The 23,881-nt window shown below is 43.4% G+C and overlaps 1 protein-coding gene and 2 non-coding genes across 4 annotated transcripts; 1 reads left to right on the top strand and 2 right to left on the bottom strand.

The window, feature by feature from the left end:
* Window positions 1-7,804: 7,804 nt before the first annotated feature.
* On the bottom strand, window positions 7,805-7,877 carry trnar-acg (transfer RNA arginine (anticodon ACG)). Its single transcript has one exon. It is a non-coding gene; the product is annotated as a tRNA-Arg (tRNA).
* Window positions 7,878-8,897: 1,020 nt separating this feature from the next.
* trnar-acg (transfer RNA arginine (anticodon ACG)) lies at window positions 8,898-8,970 on the top strand. Its single transcript has one exon. It is a non-coding gene; the product is annotated as a tRNA-Arg (tRNA).
* A 3,079-nt stretch (window positions 8,971-12,049) lies between these two features.
* LOC115112373 (kinesin-like protein kif7) lies at window positions 12,050-23,626 on the bottom strand. 2 transcript variants are annotated; one of them, XM_029639392.2, is made up of 20 exons: window positions 23,349-23,626; window positions 21,090-21,468; window positions 20,375-20,575; window positions 19,807-20,209; window positions 19,337-19,684; window positions 18,956-19,148; window positions 17,755-17,898; window positions 17,244-17,402; window positions 16,998-17,155; window positions 16,770-16,882; window positions 16,523-16,657; window positions 16,186-16,394; window positions 15,810-16,007; window positions 15,401-15,520; window positions 14,880-15,056; window positions 14,480-14,695; window positions 14,058-14,264; window positions 13,690-13,888; window positions 13,193-13,354; window positions 12,050-12,859 (listed from the first exon to the last, which is right to left on the bottom strand). In XM_029639392.2, exons 2-20 carry the CDS (start codon window positions 21,415-21,417, stop codon window positions 12,477-12,479), a joined length of 4,053 nt encoding a protein of 1,350 aa, XP_029495252.1. In that variant the 5' UTR covers window positions 21,418-21,468; window positions 23,349-23,626; the 3' UTR covers window positions 12,050-12,476. The 2 variants fall into 2 exon arrangements, with proteins under 2 accessions (XP_029495252.1, XP_029495254.1); XM_029639394.2 differs by having other exon boundaries at window positions 21,090-21,504.
* Window positions 23,627-23,881: the final 255 nt, after the last annotated feature.

Consider the following 23,881-nt stretch of genomic DNA (forward strand, 5'->3'; position numbering starts at 1 on the left):
TGTCATGTGTGCAAAAAAAGGACATAATCTATTCTTTGAGTGTCCGTATGGAATAATTTTGGGAAGGAAGCCGCACCACCAGTTTCCACCCGCCACAGTGCATGATGGAATGGGATGGAATCCACCACAAACCTCCCTGAGCAGGTTGGCTACAGGCACGATTGAACTATTTAGGCCACATGGCCTTGAAGAAATACATTCACAATTACTGTGAATAGGCCTAGGCCTATTAATAAAGACAAAAATACAATATTTTCGTAAAAAGTTTTAGGAAGTCCAAACGAGAATTTGCTCCTTGAATAGGCGATGGGCCATTCATTGCACATCTGAAATGACTGCAGTGAGTTGGGTTTATGATGGAAATATGACGGAAATCCTATTAGAAAGTTAGACAAAACGATCACAATTTACTTACCCCCCCGAGTCCCTTAGTTCCGCTAGGGCACGTCATCAACTCCAGAGATAGAAAGGCTACAAAGTTTTCCGTTTGGAATTTAGGTGAAGTCGCTCCTCCTGGAAAGAGATTAGCAAAACTATTCCAGTCCTTTGCCGCCGTCTAGTGTATGAATCCATAAAGTAAAACAATTCAAATTGCAGGCTATTTGACACTAAGAGTCAATTATGAATAACAAACACACTTCGATTAAACAAATGGGGTTGAAAAACAATTGATCAACAAATGGTTTTTACAAACTTATGTTCCATAATATGCATACAACATTTAATGACCATCATCAAATTAGGAAAAGGGCAGATGTAGCCTAGCCAGCGCAGGCTGGATTGCAAATGTTCATAAATACGTGCAAAACATATCTGCTTTCCCGTCCTGGATCTTTTAGTCGGGTCTTTTGCCCATTTATTAGCAGGAAATATTAAAACAGCAAGAATTCCACACTGTCAGATATAATTGCCATCTGCCATATCATAGTTACAAAGGGTTAACACTTGAGCAGGAAACATATGCTCTCCATACCTATACATCCCTAATTACTGGTCACCTGTGTGTCTATATAGGCCTACATGTGACTATGACTATAGTGCCCTCTACTGTAGGACTAGTCTAGAAATGAAGTGGAATATACAAAGACAGACAAACTATAGACAGTACAACACAACAACTATATAAGTAGGTCAACATGGCTCCTATAGCAGACATGGTTAACAAATCCATGTCCTTTTGTCGCTGTGTCTGAATTGCAACACTTTCCACACTGCGACTCTCAGAGAACTGCTCAGCTACATGCAGGAATGTGGGGCGAGCACCATTCTCTTACATCAGATTGCACGACGGCCGTCTGCAACAAGCATTTTTCATAAAAAAAATAAATTCTTACAGATATTTCAAGATAGTGTGATGAATATTATTTAAAGTCAGACCTCCTGAAAAGCTTGTTCACACAAGCAGAATCAACCTGTTCACTCCTGTCTCAGGACATAGCAGAGGGCCACGGAGATGACCCCAGTCTGTCAACCTGTAATTACAGCTCAGCTACCAGGAAGAGGTGCTCTTTAGGCTTGTCTGGAGAATGCTAAAAGACACCATGTCAGTCGGTAAGCCTACAAGACAACAATATGTATTTTGCAGGTGCACAAATGTGTAAAAACCTAGTTTATGAAGCCTAGTTTAATCTACTGAGTGGACAAAACATGAGAAAACATTGCTCTTTCCTTGACATAGACTGACCAAGTGAATCCATTTTACATTTACATTTGAGTAATTTAGCAGACGGTCTTATCCAGAGTGACTTACATTAGTGCATTCATCTTAAGGTAGCTACTATAGTTGAGACAACAACACATCACAATCATATCAATACATTTTCCTCAAACAAAGTATTTATCAGGAAAGTCAGTGCTAGTGGGAAAAACTATGATCCCTTATTGATGTCACCTGTAATGTCCACTTCAATCAGTGTAGATGAAGGGGAAGAGACAGGTTATAGAATGATTTTTAAGCCTTGAGACAATTGAGACATGGATTGTGTGTGTGTGCCATTCAGAGGGTGAAGTGTCTTTGAACCTACAGTAGTAGGTGCCAGGTGCATCGGTTTTTGTGTCAAGAACTGCAACACTGCTGGGTTTTTCATGCTCAACAGTTTCCAATGTGTATCAAGAATGGTTCACCACCCACATAACATCCAGTCAACTTGACACAATTGTGGGAAGCATTGGAGTTAACATGGGCCAGCATCACTATGGAACCCTTCAACACCTTGTAGAGTCAATTCCCTGACAAATTGAGGATGTTCTGATGGCAAAAGGGGGTGTAACTCAATATTAGGAAGATGTTTTGTACATTCTGTGTATAACTAGGCATAAAGTTCTGAGAGACAGAAAACACATTTTTAATGAAGACTTCAATAACCCCTTGCCCCAGGTATTTTTCTCTATGGGTGGTTCTGGGTTCAGACTGCAGGCTCTGGGGTGTCAGCTGATGTTGATGGAGAGACAGTGGGACAGCAAGTTGTAGACACAAAGCACCAGATTCTGCTGATGGAGAACCAAAGGCTGGTCTAAGCCCTACTCTGTCTACGGGAGACTCCGGAGCAGCAGGACAACTGGCATACCTATTAATTGAGCTGGGAGGTCCAAGTAGACTCAGGGTTTTGGAGTTGACCGGAAAATAATATTCCTGTTCTACGATGTGGTCATTTAGTATCCTGAGATATGGCATCACAGTCTGGTTTGTCAATGTATCAGTCCAACTTAAATCTTAAATTGCCTGCCTGATACAAATTGCCATGAAGGTAATCGGTGTGAGGCAACATCTCTCCCTGCAGACTGTATTTGAACAGACCTTTATCAGACAAGCACAGAAAGGTGTTTCAGATCCCTCCCATGTAATTTAGTCTGAGTATCACTAGCTCCCCTCAGGCAGACACGAGGGCACCTATACTCAACTGGTGGGCTGCGAATGGGATCCGGACCAAGAACGGGGTCAATACAAACCGGGCTTCCTTGTATCATAAAAACACACATAAAACATGGAATAATGCATAGAATTGCGGGAAAATAGCTTTAAAACAGAAAATACAAATGTTTGCCACATGCAAAATGTGTAGAATTGCTGAAAATTAGCTTTAAAACAGCAACATTTTCTCTCCACCAACAAGAGGGGTGTGAACAGTTTTGGGTCGCATGGGTTGGGAGGTGGGGTTTTGTTACTACACCGATAAATGACATTATCCATCCGGACCTTTGCCACCTAGGACATTTGTGTGACCGGAGCTTCTCAAATAGTACTTCAGTACCCCTGCTATATGGTACCCACATGTAAGCTGAACAGGTATAAGCACTGCTTCATTCCCATATCCATATAATACCTAAACAGCAATAAGTATGGCTGAGCTGTGTTAGTATGTTGCTGACAGAATAAGGGAATATTCTAAGTATTATGTATGTGGCTATATGAGAAGTGTATGATGATAAGTTTAACATGCAATGTATGTATTATGTTGAGTGTGTAATGTACAGTGTCTAAGACAATTTTCCCCTTGAGACATTAGTTCACAATATCCTCCTATCCTAAACCCTTACCCTAACCTGAACCTAATTTAAACCTAATTTACAGGTCAGCAGTGTCCATATAGCCTTATGGTTAGTGCTATATGGGATCCTTGTGACATCTATACCCTAAACCCTAACTTTAACCCCTAACCATATCCCTTAATTAACCAACCCTAACCATTTAAATGTCAACTTCAAAGGGGTAAGGACATCCCAAGGATCCCAGGTAGCAATGATCATAGCCTTTTCCCTCTGACACCGCTCATCATTACAGTGCTGAAGTGTCTGGCTGTTGAACTCTCTCACCTTCCTGACTTTGGCCAACTTAACCTCTGATTTGTTGCCATGTAGCCCGGCAACTGTGATTCTGATTGCCAGACCTATTTAGCCAATCAGCTGCAGACAGTTACCTGGTTTTGACCAGTTCAGGCTGATTCTAATGTCAGTCTCCTAGTGATGGGTTTTCCGGCTCACTGAGCCTCTCATTCAGCTCAGCACTCCAAAAAGAGCCGGCTCTTTTGGCTCCCAAACAACTCTTTAAAAAATATATGCTTTGTATTTTTCAAGTCAAACAGTTTGCGATAGTTTGACTATGATTGGTGTTAAAACAATTCTAATTAAATTATTAAATGAAATCATACTCTACCTTAACCACAATGTATTTAAAAATGCATGTGTTTGTTATGAAAAAGAATGATATTAAACATTTGCATTTAAAGTATAACTTCTCAATGTATATAAACAAAGTGCATATAAATCTAACCATTCAAAACGAATACAATCTGAACAGCATAATAGAATATTGCACCATATCAAAGAAAAATAAATAACAATTTGCAAAACTGCAGCATTCCACCAATTGAAATAAATGTAAAAAAGAAGGATGCTATTACACATGTGCATTTAAAGAGTAACTTTTTTAATGTAAAATCAGCAAAAAATGAAACAGTAAAACTACTCATAACTCGACCATGCTATGCAACTTGGTAAAGTATATTTATGCAACAGATTATACTATCTAAACTCTAAAAAGAAACATCCTCTCACTGTCAACTGTGTTTATTTTCAGCAAACTTAAAATGTGTAAATATTTGTATGAACATAACAAGACTCAACAACTGAGACATAAACTGAACAAGTTCCATAGACATGTGACCAACAGAAATGGAATAGTGTGTCCCTGAACAAAGGGGGGGTCAGAATCAAAAGTAACAGTCAGTATTTGGTGTGGCCACCAGCTGCATTAAGTACTGCAGTGCATCTCCTCCTCGTGGACTGCACCAAATTTGCTAGTTCTTGCTGTAAGATTTTACCCCGCTCTTCAACCAAGGCATCTGCAAGTTCCCAGACATTTCTGGCTCGGCCCTCCCTCACGCATCTTTGGTTCACTGGTTGACACTGCGTGTCTGATTGACAGGAACAACAGGTGAGGCTGTTAGTCTGAGCAGACAGTCAGAACGAATGTGTGTGCGCTTGAGCGTTTAGGCCTATATTATTATTTTATTTTTTGTTCTTTGAATTAGTTCATTATATTAATTAAAATCTTTTTGAGATGATTCAAATCTTAATTTAAAAAATATTTTTATAAATAGATTCAGCTCTTCTGATATGCAAGCCGGCTCCCAACGTTCACCTCTTCGAGCCGAATCGTTCGTGAACGACCCATCACTACAGTCTCTTTCAACTGCACAGAGAGAGTGGGTGCTCCTGTATCTCTGTGCTGCTCCTTTCACCTCTAGACTTCCCCATTAAATTATTACCACCTCCTGACACCTTTCATCTGGACTCCTTTAGTGTGTGTGCTTCACTGCCCAAAGTAAGTAGACTTAGTGGAGCCAGAGTGTCTTTGTGTATTAGTTTATGCACCTGTTGTATTCTATGTAACAAACAGTTATTACCTGCTTACTAACTATTCAACTGTTATCCAACTGGTATTTGGTGTAATTTCAACTCAGCAAAAAAAGAAACGTCCCTTTTTCAAGACACTGTCTTTCAAAGATAATTCGTAAAAATCTAAATAACTTCACAGATCTTCATTGTAAAGGGTTTAAACAGTTTCCCACGCTTGTTCAATGAACCATAAACAATTAATGAACATGCACCTGTGGAACGGTCGTTAAGACACTAACAGCTTACAGACGGTAGGCAACTAAGGTCACCGTTATGAAAACTTAGGACACTAAAGAGGCCTTTCTACTGACTCTGAAAAACACCAAAAGAAAGATGCCCAGAGTATCATGACACAAGGCGAGACCCAGATGCAGACACAGGAGGCAGATGGTTGGAGTCTTACAATATTTATTAATCCAATAGGGTAAAGCAAGAGAATGGTCGTGGACAGGCAAAAGGGTCAAAACCAGTTCGGAGTCCAAAAGGTACCGAAGGGCAGGCAGAATCAAGGTCAGGGCAGGTAGAATGATCAGGCAGGCGGGAAAGTAGTCCAGAGTCAGGCAGTGGTCAAAACCGGGAAGAATAGCAAAAGGAGTATGGGAAAAACACGCTGGTTGACTTGACTAACATACAAGACCAACTGGCACAGAGAGACAGGAAACACAAGGATAAATACACTGGGGAAAATAAGCGACACCTGGAGGGGGTGGAGACAATAACAGGAACAGGTGAAACAGATCAGTACGTGACACAGGGTCCCTACTCATCTGTGTGAACGTGCCTTAGGCATGCTACAAGGAGGCATGAGGACTGCAGATGTGGCCAGGGCAATAAATTGCAATGTCCGTACTGTGAGACACCTAAGACAGTGCTACAGGGAGACAGGATGGACAGCTGATTGTCCTCGCAGTGGCAGACCACGTGTAACAACACCTGCACAGGATCGGTACATCCGAACATCACACCTGCGGGACAGGTACAGGATGGCAACAACAACTACCCGAGTTACACCAGGAATGCACAATCCCTCCATCAGTGCTCAGACTGTCCACAATAGGCTGAGAGAGAATGGACTGAGTGCTTGTAGGCCTGGTGTAAGGCAGGTCCTCACCAGACAACGTTGCCTATGGGCACAAACCCACCGTCGCTGGACCAGACAGGACTGGCAAAAAGGTATCTTCACTGACAAGTTGCGGTTTTGTCTCACCAGGGGTGATGGTTGGATTTGCGTTTATCGTCGAAGGAATGTGCATTACACTGATGCCTGTACTCTGGAGCAGGAGTTTGTGTATATACAGGACGTACCACCCCCACCTACCGTCAACGAATCATCTCATTGGGGAGCTTTATGGAGCCCTCAGCATTGTTACAAAATTTGGGAAGCTGTGTGGTACAAGACAGAGCTCGATTTGCAACCTGGTTTCAGAGCATTTCGTATTATTCTGTACCTAAATCCGAAGACACCCCATTTAATATGATAGGTTACATTTCTTATGGTATGTATTAATTTGTGGATGTCCAATACCCAATTCGTACAATATGTTTCGAATTTGCAAAATATATGATATGTTACAAATTCTGGCAAGGTGGCTAATGTTAGCTAGCTGGCAAACATTAGCTAAGCTAGGGGTTAGGGTTCATGATAGAGTTAAATTTAGGAGTTAGGTTAAAGGGTTACGGTTAGGATTAGCTAACATGCTAAGTAGTTGCAAAGTAGCTAAACAATTGTAATTAGTTGAAAAGTTGCTAATTAGCTACAGTTGTCATTATGATATTTGAATGTATACATTTTTGATTACGTGACCAAACACCCTCCTTTCGTTTTTTGCCTGGGCCTCTGCAGAAGTCAGGGCATTCATACTTCTTGTGCTTCATGGAGCAGAGCTGTTGCGTTTGTGTTTATACAGGACCTGCAGTCCCACCTCCCGTTAACCAATCATATAAATACAGAGCTATATGGAGTCCTCCACATTGTTACAACGTTTGGGAGGCGCAAAGTATGCTATTACGGAACTCAATTTGGCCTCGGCATGCCTACGTTATTGCGTTACTCCGTTATTGCGTCACACCATCCATATGGCGCTTCCGCCCACATGTTCAAATCAAGCATAAATTGGCTCTTAACGCTAACGTTACTGTCTGTGTTGCCAACCAGGCACCCCCATAATACATCACCAACTGAAATATCGACAATGTTTTTCAGCCCGGGCAGCGATTTGAGGTCGGCAACTGTGTTATGAATAGCCTGCGTGATGATAACAAAGATCTAACTTAGCTAATGTTAATTTAGCTTCACATATTCCTCTCTGGTGATAACAGTGGCTATTTTCAGCAGAACCTTTTTATTTTGATGCATTGACATCCCATCATGTGAGAATCTTGTTTTGTGAAGCAAAAAGAAAATGAACGAGCTTGCCAGGAGTCGAACCTAGAATCTTCTGATCCGTAGTCAGACGCGTTATCCATTGCGCCACAAGCCCGCTTCTATACCAAATGCCCGCCATTGCTTTCTTATCATTGGTTTATTCCTGGTAACTTCTTGCAGTGGTATTGTCTGTGATTGGCTTGTGCGTAATTTCTTCGGATTTCTTCGGAGACGGACAGCTATATGATTGGTCCTCACCCTGCTGGACATAAAATATTTTCTTAGGTGCATTTTTTTATTAGTTTTTCTGAGATAGCTACACGTCGAGCATTTTGTCCAGGAGACCTATTGTTGACACTGTATGTATTCATTCTAACATATATATAGTTATATTCTTGTGTTACTATTTTATTTTCAAACTGCATTGTTGATGGCATTTCACGGTAAAGTTTACACCAGTTGTATTCGTCGAATGTGACAAATACAATTTGATTTGCATGCCCCCCCCTAAATATAATATACATATAACTAAATGCCCCATGAGCTTAGCTGTCATTACTCCAATGTTGGTCTTACACTGTAAATGTAAGTACATGTACACTGTGTAGCTTCAAAACATGGTTACAACTATAATTTTGATATCAAGGATGGCCAACTTCTGTCTATGAATTTGAGAGTGTCGTTACATTTCTCCTGCCCTACCCCTCAGCTTTTTACCAAAACAGTGGTTGTTGCAACTGTGGCCGGCAGCCATTTTAGGCCTAGGTTTCTAAGTCCTCTCACTGTCAACTGCGTTTATTTTCATCAAACTTAACATGTGTAAATATTTGTATGAACATAACAACACAACATCAACAACTGAGACAAACTGAACAAGTTCCTCAGACATGTGACTAACAGAAATTGAATAATGTGTCCCTGAACAAAGGGGGGGGGTCAATACTGCTCTACGCAGTATGAGTGCCCTGCCTTCTGCACAGACCGCATCTCAGTAAACGCTGTATGTCTATTGCTGACGCTAGATTGACCAAGCTGCTAGCTTTATGCTAATCAATCACATTCAGTTTCACCACAAATAATTTACCAGGAATTGCCCAATAAAAAAGTTGCTATTTTGGCAATATAGAGCAGGAGAGGGCTTGTGGCGCAATGGATAACGCGTCTGACTACGGATCAGAAGATTCTAGGTTCGACTCCTGGCAAGCTCGTTCATTTTGTTTTTGCGCCACCCATCCAAATCACAAAACGAGATTCTCACATGATGGGTTGTCTATTTAGTTCATCCAAATAACAAGGCTCTGCGGAAACAATGCCTTGTTATCAGTAATAGAGGCATATGTGAAGCAAAGTAGCGTAAGCTTTATTCTATCATCACGCAGGCTATTCATAACACAGTTTGCCAACCACAAATCGGGGCCGGGCTGCTGTACTGAGTGAGATAAAACGTTCAGAACATTGTCTACATTTCAGTAGGAGGAGGTGATTTGTTATGGGGGTGCCCGGTTATCATCACAGACAGTAGTGTTAAGAGCCAATTTATGCTTGATCTGAAAATTTAGTCGGAGCGCCTGAATGGTGTGATGCTATTTCCGGAATGTCAGTAGGCACGCAGAGGCCAAATTGAGCTCTTTGCTTTGTTTCTCCCAAATTTTGTAACAATGTGGAGATTTCCATATACCTCTGCATTTTCAACCTAAAGTCTGTGAGCTCAAATCTAATAACGCACAATTTTAACTAATTAGCAACTTTTCAACTAATTACTACTTTGCAACTAACGTTACTTAGCATGTTAGCTAACTCTTCCTTTTTATCTAACCCTTAGCCTAGCTAACGTTAGTCACCTAGCTAGAATGTGTAACATACCATATGTTTTGCAAATTCGAAACAGATTGTACAGTTTCACTACCAATAATTTACCATGAATTGACCAATTGCAGCTGCGGGCAGGTGGCGCATAACGCGTCTGACTACGGATCAGAAGATTCTAATCCCTCTCGCCCCTACCTCGGCTTGAACATCAACAACAGTCACGTCACCCACGAAGTTTCGTTTACCCATCGCTCCACAAAAGCCGCGGCTCTTGCAGAGCAAGGGGACCAATTACTTCAGGTCTCAGAGCGAGTGACGTCACCCGATTGAAACGCTATTAGTGCGCTAACTAGCTAGCCATTTCACATCGGTTACACAAGCTCGAAAGTTTTTTGCCCCTTACATTGAGGCATATCTTATCCAGGATCGTTAGATCAGTATTAGAAATCATTGTGTACCATATTTGCCCTCTGTAGCAGCCAAACTCATTTATAGACTTCACTACCGTTCAAAAGTTTGGGGTCACTTAGAACTGTCCTTGTTTTTGAAAGAAAAGCAATTTTTTTGTCCATTAAAATAACATCAAATTGATCAGAAATACAGTGTAGACATTGTTAATGTTGACTATTGTTGACTATTAATGACTATTGCAGCTGGAAACAGTTTATTTTTAATGGAATATCAACATAGGCATACAGAGGCCCATTATCAGCTAATGTTAGCTAATCCATGTTTATCATTTTAAAAGGCTAATTGATCATTAGAAAACCCTTTTGCAATTATGTTAGCACAGCGGAAAACTGTTGTCCTGTTTAAAGAAGCAATAAAACGGACCTTTAAACTAGTTGAGTATCTGGAGCATCAGCATTTGTGTGTTCGATTACAGGATCAAAATGGCCAGAAACAAAGACCTTTCTTCTGAAACTCGTCAGTCTATTCTAGTTCTGAGAAATGAAGGCTATTCCATGTGAGAAATTGCCAAGAAACTGAAGATCTCGTTCAACGCTGTGTACTACTCCCTTCACAGAACAGCGGAAACTGTCTCTAACCAGAATAGAAAGAGGAGTGGGAGGCCCCGGTGCACAACTGAGCAAGAGGACAAATACATTAGAGTGTGTAGTTGAAAAACAGACACCTCACAAGTCCTTAACTGGCAGCTTCATTAAATTGTACCCGCAAAACACCAGTCTCAACGTCAACCATGAAGAGACGACTCCGGGATGCTGGCCTTCTAGGCAGAGTTGCAAAGAAAAAGCCATATCTTAGACTGGCCAATAAAAAGAAAAGATTAAGATGGGCAAAAGAACACAGACAAATCTGGATTTGGCAGATGCCATGAGGACTCTACCTGTCCCAATGCATTGTGCCAGCTGAGAAGTTTGGTGGAGGAGAACTAATGGTCTGGGGCTATTTTTCATTTTTTGGGCTAGGCCCCTTAGTTCCAGTGAAAGGAAATCTTAACGCTACAGCATACAATGACATTCTAGACGATTCTGTGCTTCCAACTTTGTGGCAACAGTTTGGGGAAAGCCCTTTCCTGTTTCAACATGACAATGCCCCATGTACAAAGCGAGGTCCATACACAAATGGTTTGTCGAGATCGGTGTGGAAGAACTTGACTGGCCTGCACAGAGCCCTGACCTCAACCACCTTTGGGATGAATTGTAACGCTGATTGTAAGCCAGGCCTAATCGCCCAACATCAGTGCCCAACCTCACTAATGCTCTAGCGGAAAGCCTTCCCAGAAGAGTGGAGGTTATTATAGCAGCAAAGGGGGGACCAACTCCATACTAATGCCCATGGTTTTAGTATGAGATGTTTGACGAGCAGGTGTCCACATACATTTGGTAATGTATATGTAAATAGATCATAAATGTCTATATTTTCATTTTCTTGGAAAGCTATGAGTGCTATTATATGATACAATATCAAGTTGCATCTACAACTTGCCATCAACTGATTTCAGCCAGTGTATGGCTGTGGAGTGACTGCATTGTTTGAATGTAAGTTTGGCATATTGGAAGTTAATGGAAAAATGTATGGAATCATTCTTCTAGAACTGTCTGGCTAACTAACAATCATAGTGTAGTTACATTCTTCAAATTCATTATTTCACACTATTTTATCACAGCACAGACCAACTCCCTGACCAAAATGGTTGATTTTTATCCCATCGTAATAAGTTTTAATTCCCATTGTAGTATTCTAATTCTATGACGACTAGCCACCCCTCGGAGCCTGGTTCTGCCCTTCTAGGGAGTTTTTCCCTAGCCACTGTGCCTCTGCATTGCTTGCCATTTGGGGATATAGCACTGATGTAAAAGGGGCTTTACAAAATACATTTGATTGATTGATTGATGTCCAAATGTATGGCATTATGCATTTAAGATAGCAATTTTTATAATTTATTTAGCCAATAAACCACAACTTTCAATATTTTTTATATTACGCCTTTACAACATATTTGTCAGTCAGAGATTACAGAAGCAAGAATCGTATTTTATTTCACATACAGAAATGGGTAGTGATGACAAAATAGCAACAGTGAAGAGTATAACCGATGATGACAACGTCTATGATTGTAAAAGCGGATATGAATTCCACAGAGGAAAAGAAAAGTGCTTGATATAGAAAATGAAGAGCTTTCTTCCAACATTTATTTATAAAACCACAAATATAGAAAAATAAGAATGAATGAATACAAAAGATACTTACAGGTTATAAAACAAATACATACTTTTAACAATATGAAAACAGGATACAAAAATAAGTTATTTTTGACATGTTGAATTGAACTTGATTCTGTTGCATTTTAAACAGGATCCTGCCATTTGGCATTTAAACTGAATTCTGCCTAAGGTCCTTTTGCATTTCAACTTGATTCTACCATGAGGTCCTTGTGCTTTTAAACAGGATTTTTCCTCACATCAATTCTGGAATTGTTTGAGATCAGTGGTCCGGTGTTGAGGCTGGATCGGCGGGACTCTCTGCGTGATTTGGTAAATGGCAGAGATGTTGTCCCACTCCAAGGGCCCGTACCAGTCTGAACCACCCGGTTTACAGGCGTCTCCATGGCCACCTGCTGCTGTAGCTCCTCCATGCCGCAGGGGTCCTCGGTGGGGAGGGAGGAACGCCTCCATGTGGCAGGGAGAGGTGCGTTGACCAGCTCCCTTATTTCCTCCCGGGACCTGATTGGTCTCTCTGGCTCCCCTGGCCCTCCCCTACGGCTGTCTTCTGGGCCTCGGCTCAGCCTCTCCACACTGCCACTGCCTATTCTGCCCTCAAAGACTGGAACCGCAACATATAAAATAATGAATATTCACATGCCTCACAGCCCAGCACTGAACAGGACAGACTAAGAGGAATACTCAGTCAAACACTGAATACTTATTATTCCCTGACAGATGTGCATATTTTACATGAGAGATAGAGCAGATGTCTGAGTATTTGAGCAGATGAGGATTATTTGAGCAGAAATCAGAGATTGGATTGTTTTTTAATACCCATACCTTCTGTTATCTTACCTACATTATGTTACATTAATGTACTTTACCCACTGACTAGAGCGCTTTGAAAAAAATAACAATAGTATGTTCCTATCCAAAATGAGCCATACATTACCCTTTCCCTGCTCCATAGGTTGGCTGGTGTTGCCACACAGCTCCCTGAACCGGTTGCTCAGTTCCAGGTTGGCAGTCTTGTAGTGGTTGAGCTCTTTACTGAGGTTATGGATCCAGCCTTCGTACTGCCTCTGCCTCCCCGCCAGGCCCTCGTCCATTTGCTCTGTAGGGAAGTAAACATCAGGGGGACCACAACAATACCTGAGGAACACTGCGCTGCAGATAATGGGCCTGGTGGCTGTTATCACACTGGGTGTGGGAGGGTTGAATGGGAGGTATAGACATGGCAAACTGAATGGAGATAAAATATCAACAATATATATATATTTTTTAAAAGATATGCGTAGTTGTGCTTGTGTCTCATTTTGTTGGCTTGAGGTGGAGCAAAAACGGCAAATGTGCCTAAATCTTTGTTGAAAACAAAAAATGTTGGTTATATTCTGACATGTTCTGCCTAAATCCTACAGGTGTGTGTATTTATTTGTGTGTGAGGCCCACCTCGGCACTGCTGCAGCAGTAGCTGTACACTCCTCTCGTGCTCCTTCTGCTGCTGTGTGAGCCTGCGATCCGTGTCGAGCTGTGTGCGGTCCAGAGCGTTCTCCAGCCACTGCACCAGCTGCAGCTGCTCCTCACCACGCATCTCTAGATCTGCCAGGGCCAGCTGCAGCTTACGCTCCTCCTCCCGCAGCGACACCACCTACACACACAAACAACTTACATTCCCTATCTATCTTTCTCTCACTCCATTTCCATGCTGCTTTGAATCATAATGGAGATTTGCTGTGTACACATAGGCTATGCGGCCATGTATTTGAGCAGACACAGTGAAAACCAAAACAGTAGAGAAGAGGGCCACACAGACAGACCTTGTCAAAGTACTTGCAGAGCAGTGCACGGGTCTCTGAGGCAGACAGGTAGCTGAGTTTGGCCATGAGGTTCATCTCCCACTGGGAGAGCATGCTGGCAGAGGCCCTCAGCTGCCTCTGTCTCTGGGTGATGGCCTCGTTCTTATACTCTATAGCAGCGTCCAGAGCCTCGATGGCCTCGTCCAGCTGGAACACAGACCGCTCCTCCTGGGGACAGAACAAAGAGAACCACAGGGGTTGAAATGGGGGAGGAATACAGGCACACACACAATATACCAAACTACAAGTGCACCGCTAATATTGACACTCAGCGCCTAACACGCCAAACTACAGAAACGATACAAATACTACGTATGGAAAGAATCCACAGAGAAGTGTTGGGGCGGTATTAGAAGCTTCTGTAAGCCTGTAGGGTCTCTGACCTCTGGTGAGAGCAGACTACCCTGCCGTAGTTTGTCATCCAGCTCCACTCTCTGTTTGAGCAGTGTGTCCTTCTCCTGGCGCAGGTTGTTGATCTCCTGGCGGATCTGCTGGGAGTCCTGGGCACTGCTGCTGCGGAGCAGGCCATTCCTCTCACTCAGCTCCCGCTCCAGAGACTCTATACGGCCAGACAATGTCACCAGGTCCTCACTGAGGGCCTACGGGGAGAGAAGAGATACACTACAGTTGAAGGAAAGACACTACTCGGCCGTACTAGATTTATGAATGATTTATCAAATAGAAGTACAGAAAATCATTAAATTGACAGTGAAATTAACTTGGCAAACCACTATACCTGTAGGGCCACTGAGTGTGTGTGGGGCCTGTTTAATGTGTGTGTACCTGACTGGAGCGGAGTCTCTTGGTCTCCAGGCCACTGCGTTCCTGCAGAAGGGCCTCCTTCTTGGCTAGGATCTGTTCCCTCTTGGTCAGCTCTCCCTCCAGGTCCTCCAGTCCTTTCCTCTGCTCCAGAACACTTTCCATCTCCTCATCCAGCCAGCGCTTCTGCTCCTCAATCTTCTGCACGCACGGGAACACAGAGGAACACGCACGGGAGCATTTTTCATCTTTCACTTTTAACAATGGAAATAAAGCCTTTGGATGTTGAAACATGCCATTTGGCTAAATATGTAGCTAATATGTAGTGTAAAACCACATAAAATACGTGAAACGGCTGTAGAATTACTCTATAAATGGGGTAAAACTACTGCATAGAGGTGAATGAACATGGTTTGTATGTAACATCTATATAAATGCTTCTGAGATTCTATGCCTATTGTATAACTGGTGTATAAATACTTAATCAACTGTTCATATGTGCTATATAAATGCTTCATAAGCATTGTAGAAGACCCATGTCACACCAGTTGCTCCTCCAGTGATATGACAGAGCCGTTGCTGCCGCTGCGTCTCTGTAAGGCAGCAATCTCCTCCGTCTTTATCCTCAGGATCTTCTGCTGCTGTTCATTCTTTATCTCCAACTCCTGGGGAGGGAGGGATGGAAAGAGGGATGGAAAGAGGGAGGGAAAGAAGGAGTATTCAGTAAAAACAGAGGGATACCAAGGTAGGCAGGCATCATATTTTATGATTCTGTCCACAGAATTTAGGCCCCAGTGGAGTGTATGGAATACGCTATGAATGCAAATTAGTCATGTGTTGATGCCATGTGATCACTGGAGACGTTTGATGTGACAAATGCCAATCTGTAAAAACCACAGCATTGTCCTGCTCCACTGTTTCTTAGCAGGTATTCTACATTCTCCAGGGCTGCACCTTGACTCTGTGCGTGCGTCGCTGCATCTCTGTCTCCAGGCGTCGTTTCTGTTGGCTCTCGTGTCGCAGACGTCTCTGCAGCTGCTCCTGCTGCTGCCTCATGCCCTGCACGCTGCGCTCCAGCTCCGAAACACGCCGCTCGCTCTGCGCAGACAGCAAGGCCAACCGTGCAGTGTCCCTCTGACGCTGGCTCAGGACCTAACGCGCACACACACACACGGACGCACACACACACACACACACACACACACATATATATATATATGAACAAACCGACACAGGCAAATACAAAACATCCACTATGAGCAGACACTCTAACTGATGTTACGAGTGTACAGTATGCATTAGTGTAGGAGTCTGACTCAGACAGACCGACCTGTACTTTGTTCTGTGCTGCAGCTATCTTCCTGCGACACTCCTGGGCCCTGGTCCTGTCAGTGACACCGCTGGTCTCCTTCTCATGTTTCTCCAGGTCCTGAAGCTGTCTCTGGGCCTCCTGGACCTCCTGCCTGGCCTGCTCAGCTTCCCCCTCCAGGGCAGAGATCTTACGGGTGTACTGCCTGTTCAGAGCCTGGGCGTCCTTACCTACAGTAACACACGATAACATCTGTCCCACCACTCCATGGTACAATGCGTATTGTTTATGGGGAGAAAACAGGCATGTGATTGCCATCATATAGAAAGCCAGGATAGGAATGGTCTTAGGTATGTACCTGTCTTGACCAGTTCTCTGATGAGCTCCTCCTTCATGCGGATGGTGACAGACAGCTCTCTGATCTTCTGCTGGGCCTGTAGCAGGCCCCACTCTGACCCCAAACCCACTGAGCTCTCCCCTACACTGGAGTTGGCTGCACAGAGAGAAGGGGATGCAAACACATGTTAGTGCTTCCACAGTCATAACTTAACTTTGAATTAGTTCATTTAGAATTGTATTAGGCCTCGTCCTGCTGTGGGACTCACATGGTCGCCTGGTGGAGAATTGTTCAGAGGCAGGCAGCTGAGACAGGAGACCTCTCCCTCCAGCTGCTGATCCACCCATGATATCTCTCTTAGTCCAAGTCAGATTCACGTGTCTAAGAGATACATACAGTAGCCATCAATGACCTAGACAGTCAATGATGCTTGGGCATTCTATAATCTGCATGATCTCACTCAGTTTTAAATAAAGATGTGATATTCTCTCCATACTTCCGTCTGTCATGGCTCATGTTGACGTAAGTGTCCTCCTCCTCAGAGTCCTTCACCTCTCCCCCTCCCAGGTCCTCGTGGTCATAAGAAGATTGACCATAACCACACTGGATCTGGTCACCAAACGAGCTGCTCTCCACACAGCCCAGTGGACCAACCTACAGCCAACACAGTCACACTCATAGCACACAGCGACATACACTGTGGAACACACTACTGATTAATGTTGAGACTAGAACTTCATGCCTGTCTGTTGGTGAGTCCATTGTGGGAGTGGCGTATGGAGCCCTGGGGGGCGGTGTGGGGGCGTGGTGTCAGGTGTAATCCTAGCCCCGGTACACCTGGCCTTGAGAGCAGACACTGCAGCTCCACTATCACATCCTGCTGCTCCTGCAGCTTATCACTCTAGGGGAGGGGGAGAGAATATAACATTGAAACAATGAACAATGTTGATCATCTCTCAAGATGGAAATGATAGGAGGCAAGTGAGGACAGACTAAGAAATGAGACAAAATGTATTTGCTTTTATTCTTTGATGATTAGGTTTCTTCCTAGGTTCTGGCCTTTCTAGGGAGTTTTTCCTTCTACACCTGCATTGCTTGCTGTTTGGGGTTTTAGGCTGGGTTTCTGTACAGCACTTTGTGACATCAGCTGAGAAAAGAAGGGCTTTATAAATTTATTTGATTTGATGATTACAGTGCTGTCATGTTGAACACCAAAATGCCAGTGAGAAGTCAAAATGCTGTGTAGTTCTGACCTGCTGTTTGTACTGCTCCATGGCATCCTCCAGAGCAGCCAGGAAGTCTGTGTTCTCTCTCTCCAGCTGCTGGACCTGGCCCTGGAGCTGAGCCACACTCTCCTCCCTCTCACGGCCCAACTCCTCTCCACCACTCTCTGCCTCCTGTGGGGTTCAATGACAGATACATTATGAGTCACAGAGCACAACACTTCCTGGATTGTTCGGTGAGATGATTGATGCTTTACCACCATAACTCCATCAAGTTGGTTGAATGTTTTAGGATAGGATGAACTTGGGCTGGGTGACATGGCCAAAATATCACATGACAATATTTTTCTCATTTTTGACAGCATGGCGGTATTTGACAGTATTTTATGTTTCTGAAAAATCAACATTCTAAGTATGTTTTATGAGCAGTGAAATCTTTTTCTTCATATGTTCCTCTCGGAACCTTCTCTGTGTGTGCCGGGTATCATTTATCCACAAGAAAAGACTTTCGACCACTAGCGTTGGGTGCACTAGTGGATATCCGACGGATGAATGTGGACCAAAGTGCTTAAAAGTATGCCACCATGTGCATACATATGAAAATGTTATCCATTACTCTGGCAACAACTTTACTTTGGTGAGTTACAACAACAAATTCATTTTAAGTGGTTTTACTGGGCTTCTGCCATTCTGACTGCTTTAAACTCAAATCAAACTAGGAAAAAACTGACAGTGAAGTAGTCCACTTTATAGAACTGTTAACTTAGCACTGTATCAACATATCGCTATAAACAGCATTGTAAAAACCCATAGCAGTATACATATGCTAGTATCTACTGAATGACATCGCTTCATCCAAACATTCCCACAACTTCCCTGCAACTCTCAAGTCTCTCTGCTGGAGGGTAATGGATTGGAAGATGAAAAGTTAACATTTCAGTAAGTGAATACATTGCAATATGTTATTTACGTATTCATTTCACACATTAGTTTTTTCCTGCTTTATGTATGCATAAGAGATAACTAATTTGTGTGTAACAACAACAAAAACGTTTTAGCTAAAACCCATAGCAGTCCATACCAGTATACCTCAAAATACGATATATTACCCAGCCCTAGGATGAACCTCTTGTTGATAAGATAAAATATTTTGCTAAGCCTTTTCTTTGAATAAATTGGAGCTTTATGAATATGTAGTGAGCGATGTAGTGATTGTTAATGTGTGTATGACCTGGTTCTTGACAGCAGCCCTCCCCCTCCTCAGAGCGGAGGTGTCTTCGGTGGAGCTGCTCTCGATGCCGCTGTCAGGTCCTGAGGCAGTGGTCAGGCCGCTGCGTTCTTCCTCCACAGAACACAGCCAGTCCTTCACCCTAAGGACGTGCTCCGCAGACAGTGTCCCCTCACCCTGCAGCTCACACAGCAACCTGGGGATGGGTACACAGACTTACATATTCAGACAACTACTCCTGAGCTCATTAGCCAAACAACACCCACACACATCTGTCCTCACAATAAAGTGCACTTTGTTTATGAAACTGATTATATTACATCTAGTCAACTACTGAACTTATTGCCAATGATTATAAAGAAAAATAAAGCAGTTTAATCTCACCTGTATGCAGTGTCAGTGCAGGTCCTGTAGTGGGCACTCTGGGCTTGCAGTCTGATGATCTCTCCCTCTCCTGGGCGCGACCGCTTGTCTGGGTCCAAGCGGGCGATGATACGGGTCTCTGAGCGTTGACGGTTCTCTAGGGCCCTGCGGAGCGCCTGGATCTTCTGCTCCAGCCCCTCCACACGGTCCGGCTCTCCTCGGCAGTTCACCGTGGCCCGGTTCTGGATGTTGCGGGCCCGCTTGGCGTAGTTCAGTGTGTTCAGGCTCTCGTCAAAGTCCGCAGAGGAGGGGCTGATGCATGCAATCATTAGTGTTTTGGCGTTTCCTCCCAGAGAATCTTTCAAGATCCTGCATACAGATTTTAAATGTCATAAGTCAATCGGGGGAAAATAATTTGCAAAATAAAAGGAGGAAAGCAATATATCCTGCACACCATTTTATGAGTCCCCAAATGTTAGAGGACTACATACCTGGTGATTTTGGAGTCCCTGTATGGTATATGGGTGCCTCTCCTCTTGGGGTCTCCCAGGGCTCCTATGACATTCCCCAGGGCTAGCAGCCCACTGTTGATCTGGATGCTCTCCTTCAGCCTCTCCCCTGTGTTCCCTGTGCGGAGGATCCTCTCCGACCCTGCCAGGTCCACAAAGTGGAACTTAGAGGAGAGGATGTGAGGCCCGGTGCCTGTGGTGGGGTTACCATGGGCCTGGGAGTCGCCGCGGCGCTGGTCCATGTGCACGCTGAAGATGGTGTGTGAGCGGCTGGAGTGGGGATTCATCTGGGTGGCGCCTGTGTGTCTGGCTGTGTTGCCAGACTCCAGCAGGCTCAGCACCTCGTCCAGCCCCTCCACCTCACACTCCTTCACCCCGCACAGCACTGCAGGGAAGCGCACAAACATGAGCACAGACAGAGCCATGAATAACTAACACACATGACTTTGACTACTCCCTACCCTCATGTTGAAATTTAAGATCCCTGACAACACAGAGAGATGCTTGTTTGTGATAAATATTTGTTGAGAAAAAAAAATAAAATCCATACCAATGTTGCCCTTATCATCCTCTCTGATGTGGATGTCCTTGCTGTCGGTCTCCACCTCCAGCAGGTCCCTGAAGTCCTCCTTGTACACCTCCAGGTAAGACACTCGGACAGAGAAGTCACTGAGGTCATTCTCATCTAGCAGCTTGAAGACCTCAGCCACAGCCCTGGGGACAATGCCCTGCTCCTCATCCCTAAAGGAAGCTACACACAGACACTGGGTTCATATACATATATATATCCTAGTAACCTCTGAAGATAATTAAATATGTACGTATATAAAACCATTGCCTGCAGCTTTGCACTGTTTTCATTGAAGGAACACGTACCTCTGACATACACATGCACCACAGAACTGATCTAATATAACACATACTTCATCTCACACAAACACACACGCTCTGTGTTATAACCATAACCCACCCACACAGCTTTGCCATCTCACACACCAGTAGATCAGATGGCAAGCCTGTCTGGTATGGACTGTTCCCGCAGGCTGTGGCAGCTGAATTGTAGGAAGTGCAGTTGGCTTCCAGGACGGGTGTGAACTCTCTGCATATCAGCATTTATATATCACACACCAGAAGACGTGCATCCATTCTCCGCTCCTCTACACTACAAGCTAGTACATCTCCTTTGATTGGACTCAAAAGCCATAGAACAAAAATTATTAAATGACCAAACATTGCAGGTAGCAGGGAAGAAACCAGAAACTCACAAATGTTGGCCTCTCCAATAGTGTATGTCTTGCCAGAGCCTGTCTGTCCATAGGCGAAGACAGTGGCGTTGAAACCCTGAAAGAAGGCCTCTATGAGGGGCTGGACACACACAGCGTACACCTCCTCCTGGCAGCTGTTCTCCTCAAACAGGAAGTCACAGTGGAAGTGTCGGTCGTGACCCAGAGTGACCTTGCGCTGCTCAGGGTCAGCCGTCATGCAGCTCTCATGTCTGTGCAGCAGCTCCTTGGGCAGCAGGGGGCGCACTCGAACAGCGACCTGCACCGCCATGTCCTCCGACCTGCCATGGCCAGGAACTTTGGGAGACATCGCTGACAGGCTGGGCTAGCTGTCAGGGGTCCAGGAGTCCCTTCAGGGTTTCTGGTTTGTGAGTTCAATCATCTTAGACAGGACATCCTCCACAGGCCAAAATAACCACAATCAACTCATACACTCATACAGAAAACCCCCATCAATAATCCTCATACAGAAAATATGTTAACATTCAATGTGATCCATGTTGGAAAGAAATAAAATGTGTGAAAGAAAGAAAATACTAATAGAAAGAGGCACAGCAAATATATTGTGTAAATAATATATTATAAACTGGCCCTGAAGGCCGATTGGCTGAAAACCATGGTATAAAACCATCTAATTACATTGGTAACCAGTTCATAATAGCAATACGCTTTGTGGTATATGGCCAATATACCACGGCTAAGGGCTGTATCCAGGCTATCTGCGTTGCGGTGTGCCTGGATACAGCCCTTAGCCATGGTATATTGGCCCCCTCGGGCCTTATTGCTTAAATATAGGCCTAGCTCTATCGTTATATAAACAATGCCAATGAGTCCATGCTATGATGGGAACTTCATAGATGGCATTGTTATCTGGTCATAATAAAATAAGCATCTAGCAAAACAAGATGTGCTAGTCATTTGATGGCTAGTCATCTGCTAAACAGCACATCCAGTCTGAATTTGTTTTGGGGATTTGTATACATTAATTAGCATAGAAAAGATGTCTGACGTCTTGGCTGCAAAGTAAACAAAAACTTTGAATTGGAACTCGCACAGCCTGCAGGCTAGCTTTAGCTTAGCTACACACAGGGTGGCATAGCTCTGGTCCATTGCGTGTCCATTGCATATACGAACCCAATCAATGATTTGAAGTTTTCCAGAGATCTGTATATAATGACGAGATGTTCATGTCTCCGCCCTAATAATGGGAGTCATTGTCCCAAAGGTAGGAAGGCGGGCGACAAGTTCAGGTAAATATTAGCCCATACATACTAACGCTTCGCAAATTCCTCTCTGACCCCTATCCCAAATAAAATACTTTCGACCACTGACGTCGGTTGCGCTTGCATTAGTGGCGATCCGTCGTATGAGCGTGGACCAAAGTGCGTAAAGGTATGCCACCATGTGCGCACATAAGAAAACGTTATCCATCACTCTGGCAACATCTTTACTCGGAGTTACAGCAATGGTATATCGATGCCAGTCACTAAACAAAAGTAATTTACAGCTAAAAACAACACTCAGACTGAAGATGTTAGCAGATGATCGTTATGGCTGCTTTGTGTGATGTATTGTTGTCTCTACCTTCTTTCCCTTTGTGCCAATAATGTTTGTACCATATTTTGTGTTGCTACCATGCTGTGTTGTCATGTGTTGCTGCCTTGCTATGTTGTTGTCTCCGGTCTCTCTTTATGAAGTGTTGTCTTGTCTCTTGTTGTGATGTGTTTTGTCCTATATTTATATTGTATTTATTTTTAATCCCATACCCCCGTCCCGCATGAGGCCTTTTGGTATAGGCCGTCATTGTAAATAAGAATTCGTTCTTAACTGACTTGCCTAGTTAAATAAATAAAAAATGACCAGCCAATTCGTTGTCATCGCGAGATGGACCAGATCTAATGATAGTCTCGGTAGCTAGCTGGCTAACTAGCGAGGAAAGTAACTTTTGTTGCTAACTCACTAGGGTTAGCTGGCTAACATTGTTTTACGAGAACAAAATACATACGTATACCGTAACGTTAGTTGCCAAAATAGCTCATTTGGTTGAGTATCTTCACAGAACGCCATCGTTAGCTAGCAGAATTTGGCCAAAAAAAGTTAGCTAGCTAACATTAGCTAAAACGTTTTTATTCTTGTTACACACAAATTAGTTATCCCGTACCTCTTATGCATACATAAAGCAGGAAAAAACAAATGTGTCAAATGAATACGTAAATAACATATTGCAATGTATTCACTTACTGAAAACTTTTAACTTTTCATCTTCCAATCCATTACCCTCCAGCAGAGACTTAAGAGTTGCAGGGAAGGTGTGGGAATGTTTGGATGAAGTGATGTCATTCAGTAAACACTAGCAGATGCTCATCCAAAGGGGTTCGACTATGTGGTGGCACAGATAGAACATATATTTGGGTATACATCCATGACCGCAGGTTAGGATAATTAGGTTAAGGTTAGGAAAAGGGTTAGCTAAAATCCTCTACTAGCGTACTATGAAAAGTCACTTCCGTTCGTAGCTGTACTGTATCTATTCACAACCCGTCCCAAGTAATGTGCTGAGCGTGTTCAATTGAAACCGCTCTGGTCCAATGACTGTAATCAAACAAACTATGATTCTGAATCTTCTCCGTTTTTTTACATTTGAATAAGACAGGAAAAATAAGAGTACTCTCACAAATATTCAGTAGGTTATTTGGCAGTTTATCCTTCAATATTAAAACATGGTTAATCATAGTCTCATTATTATTATTGCAATATCCACATGGTTATATTAT

The sequence above is a fragment of the Oncorhynchus nerka genome, linkage group LG27, assembly GCF_034236695.1.
Source record: "Oncorhynchus nerka isolate Pitt River linkage group LG27, Oner_Uvic_2.0, whole genome shotgun sequence".
Taxonomy (NCBI): Eukaryota; Metazoa; Chordata; class Actinopteri; order Salmoniformes; family Salmonidae; genus Oncorhynchus; species Oncorhynchus nerka.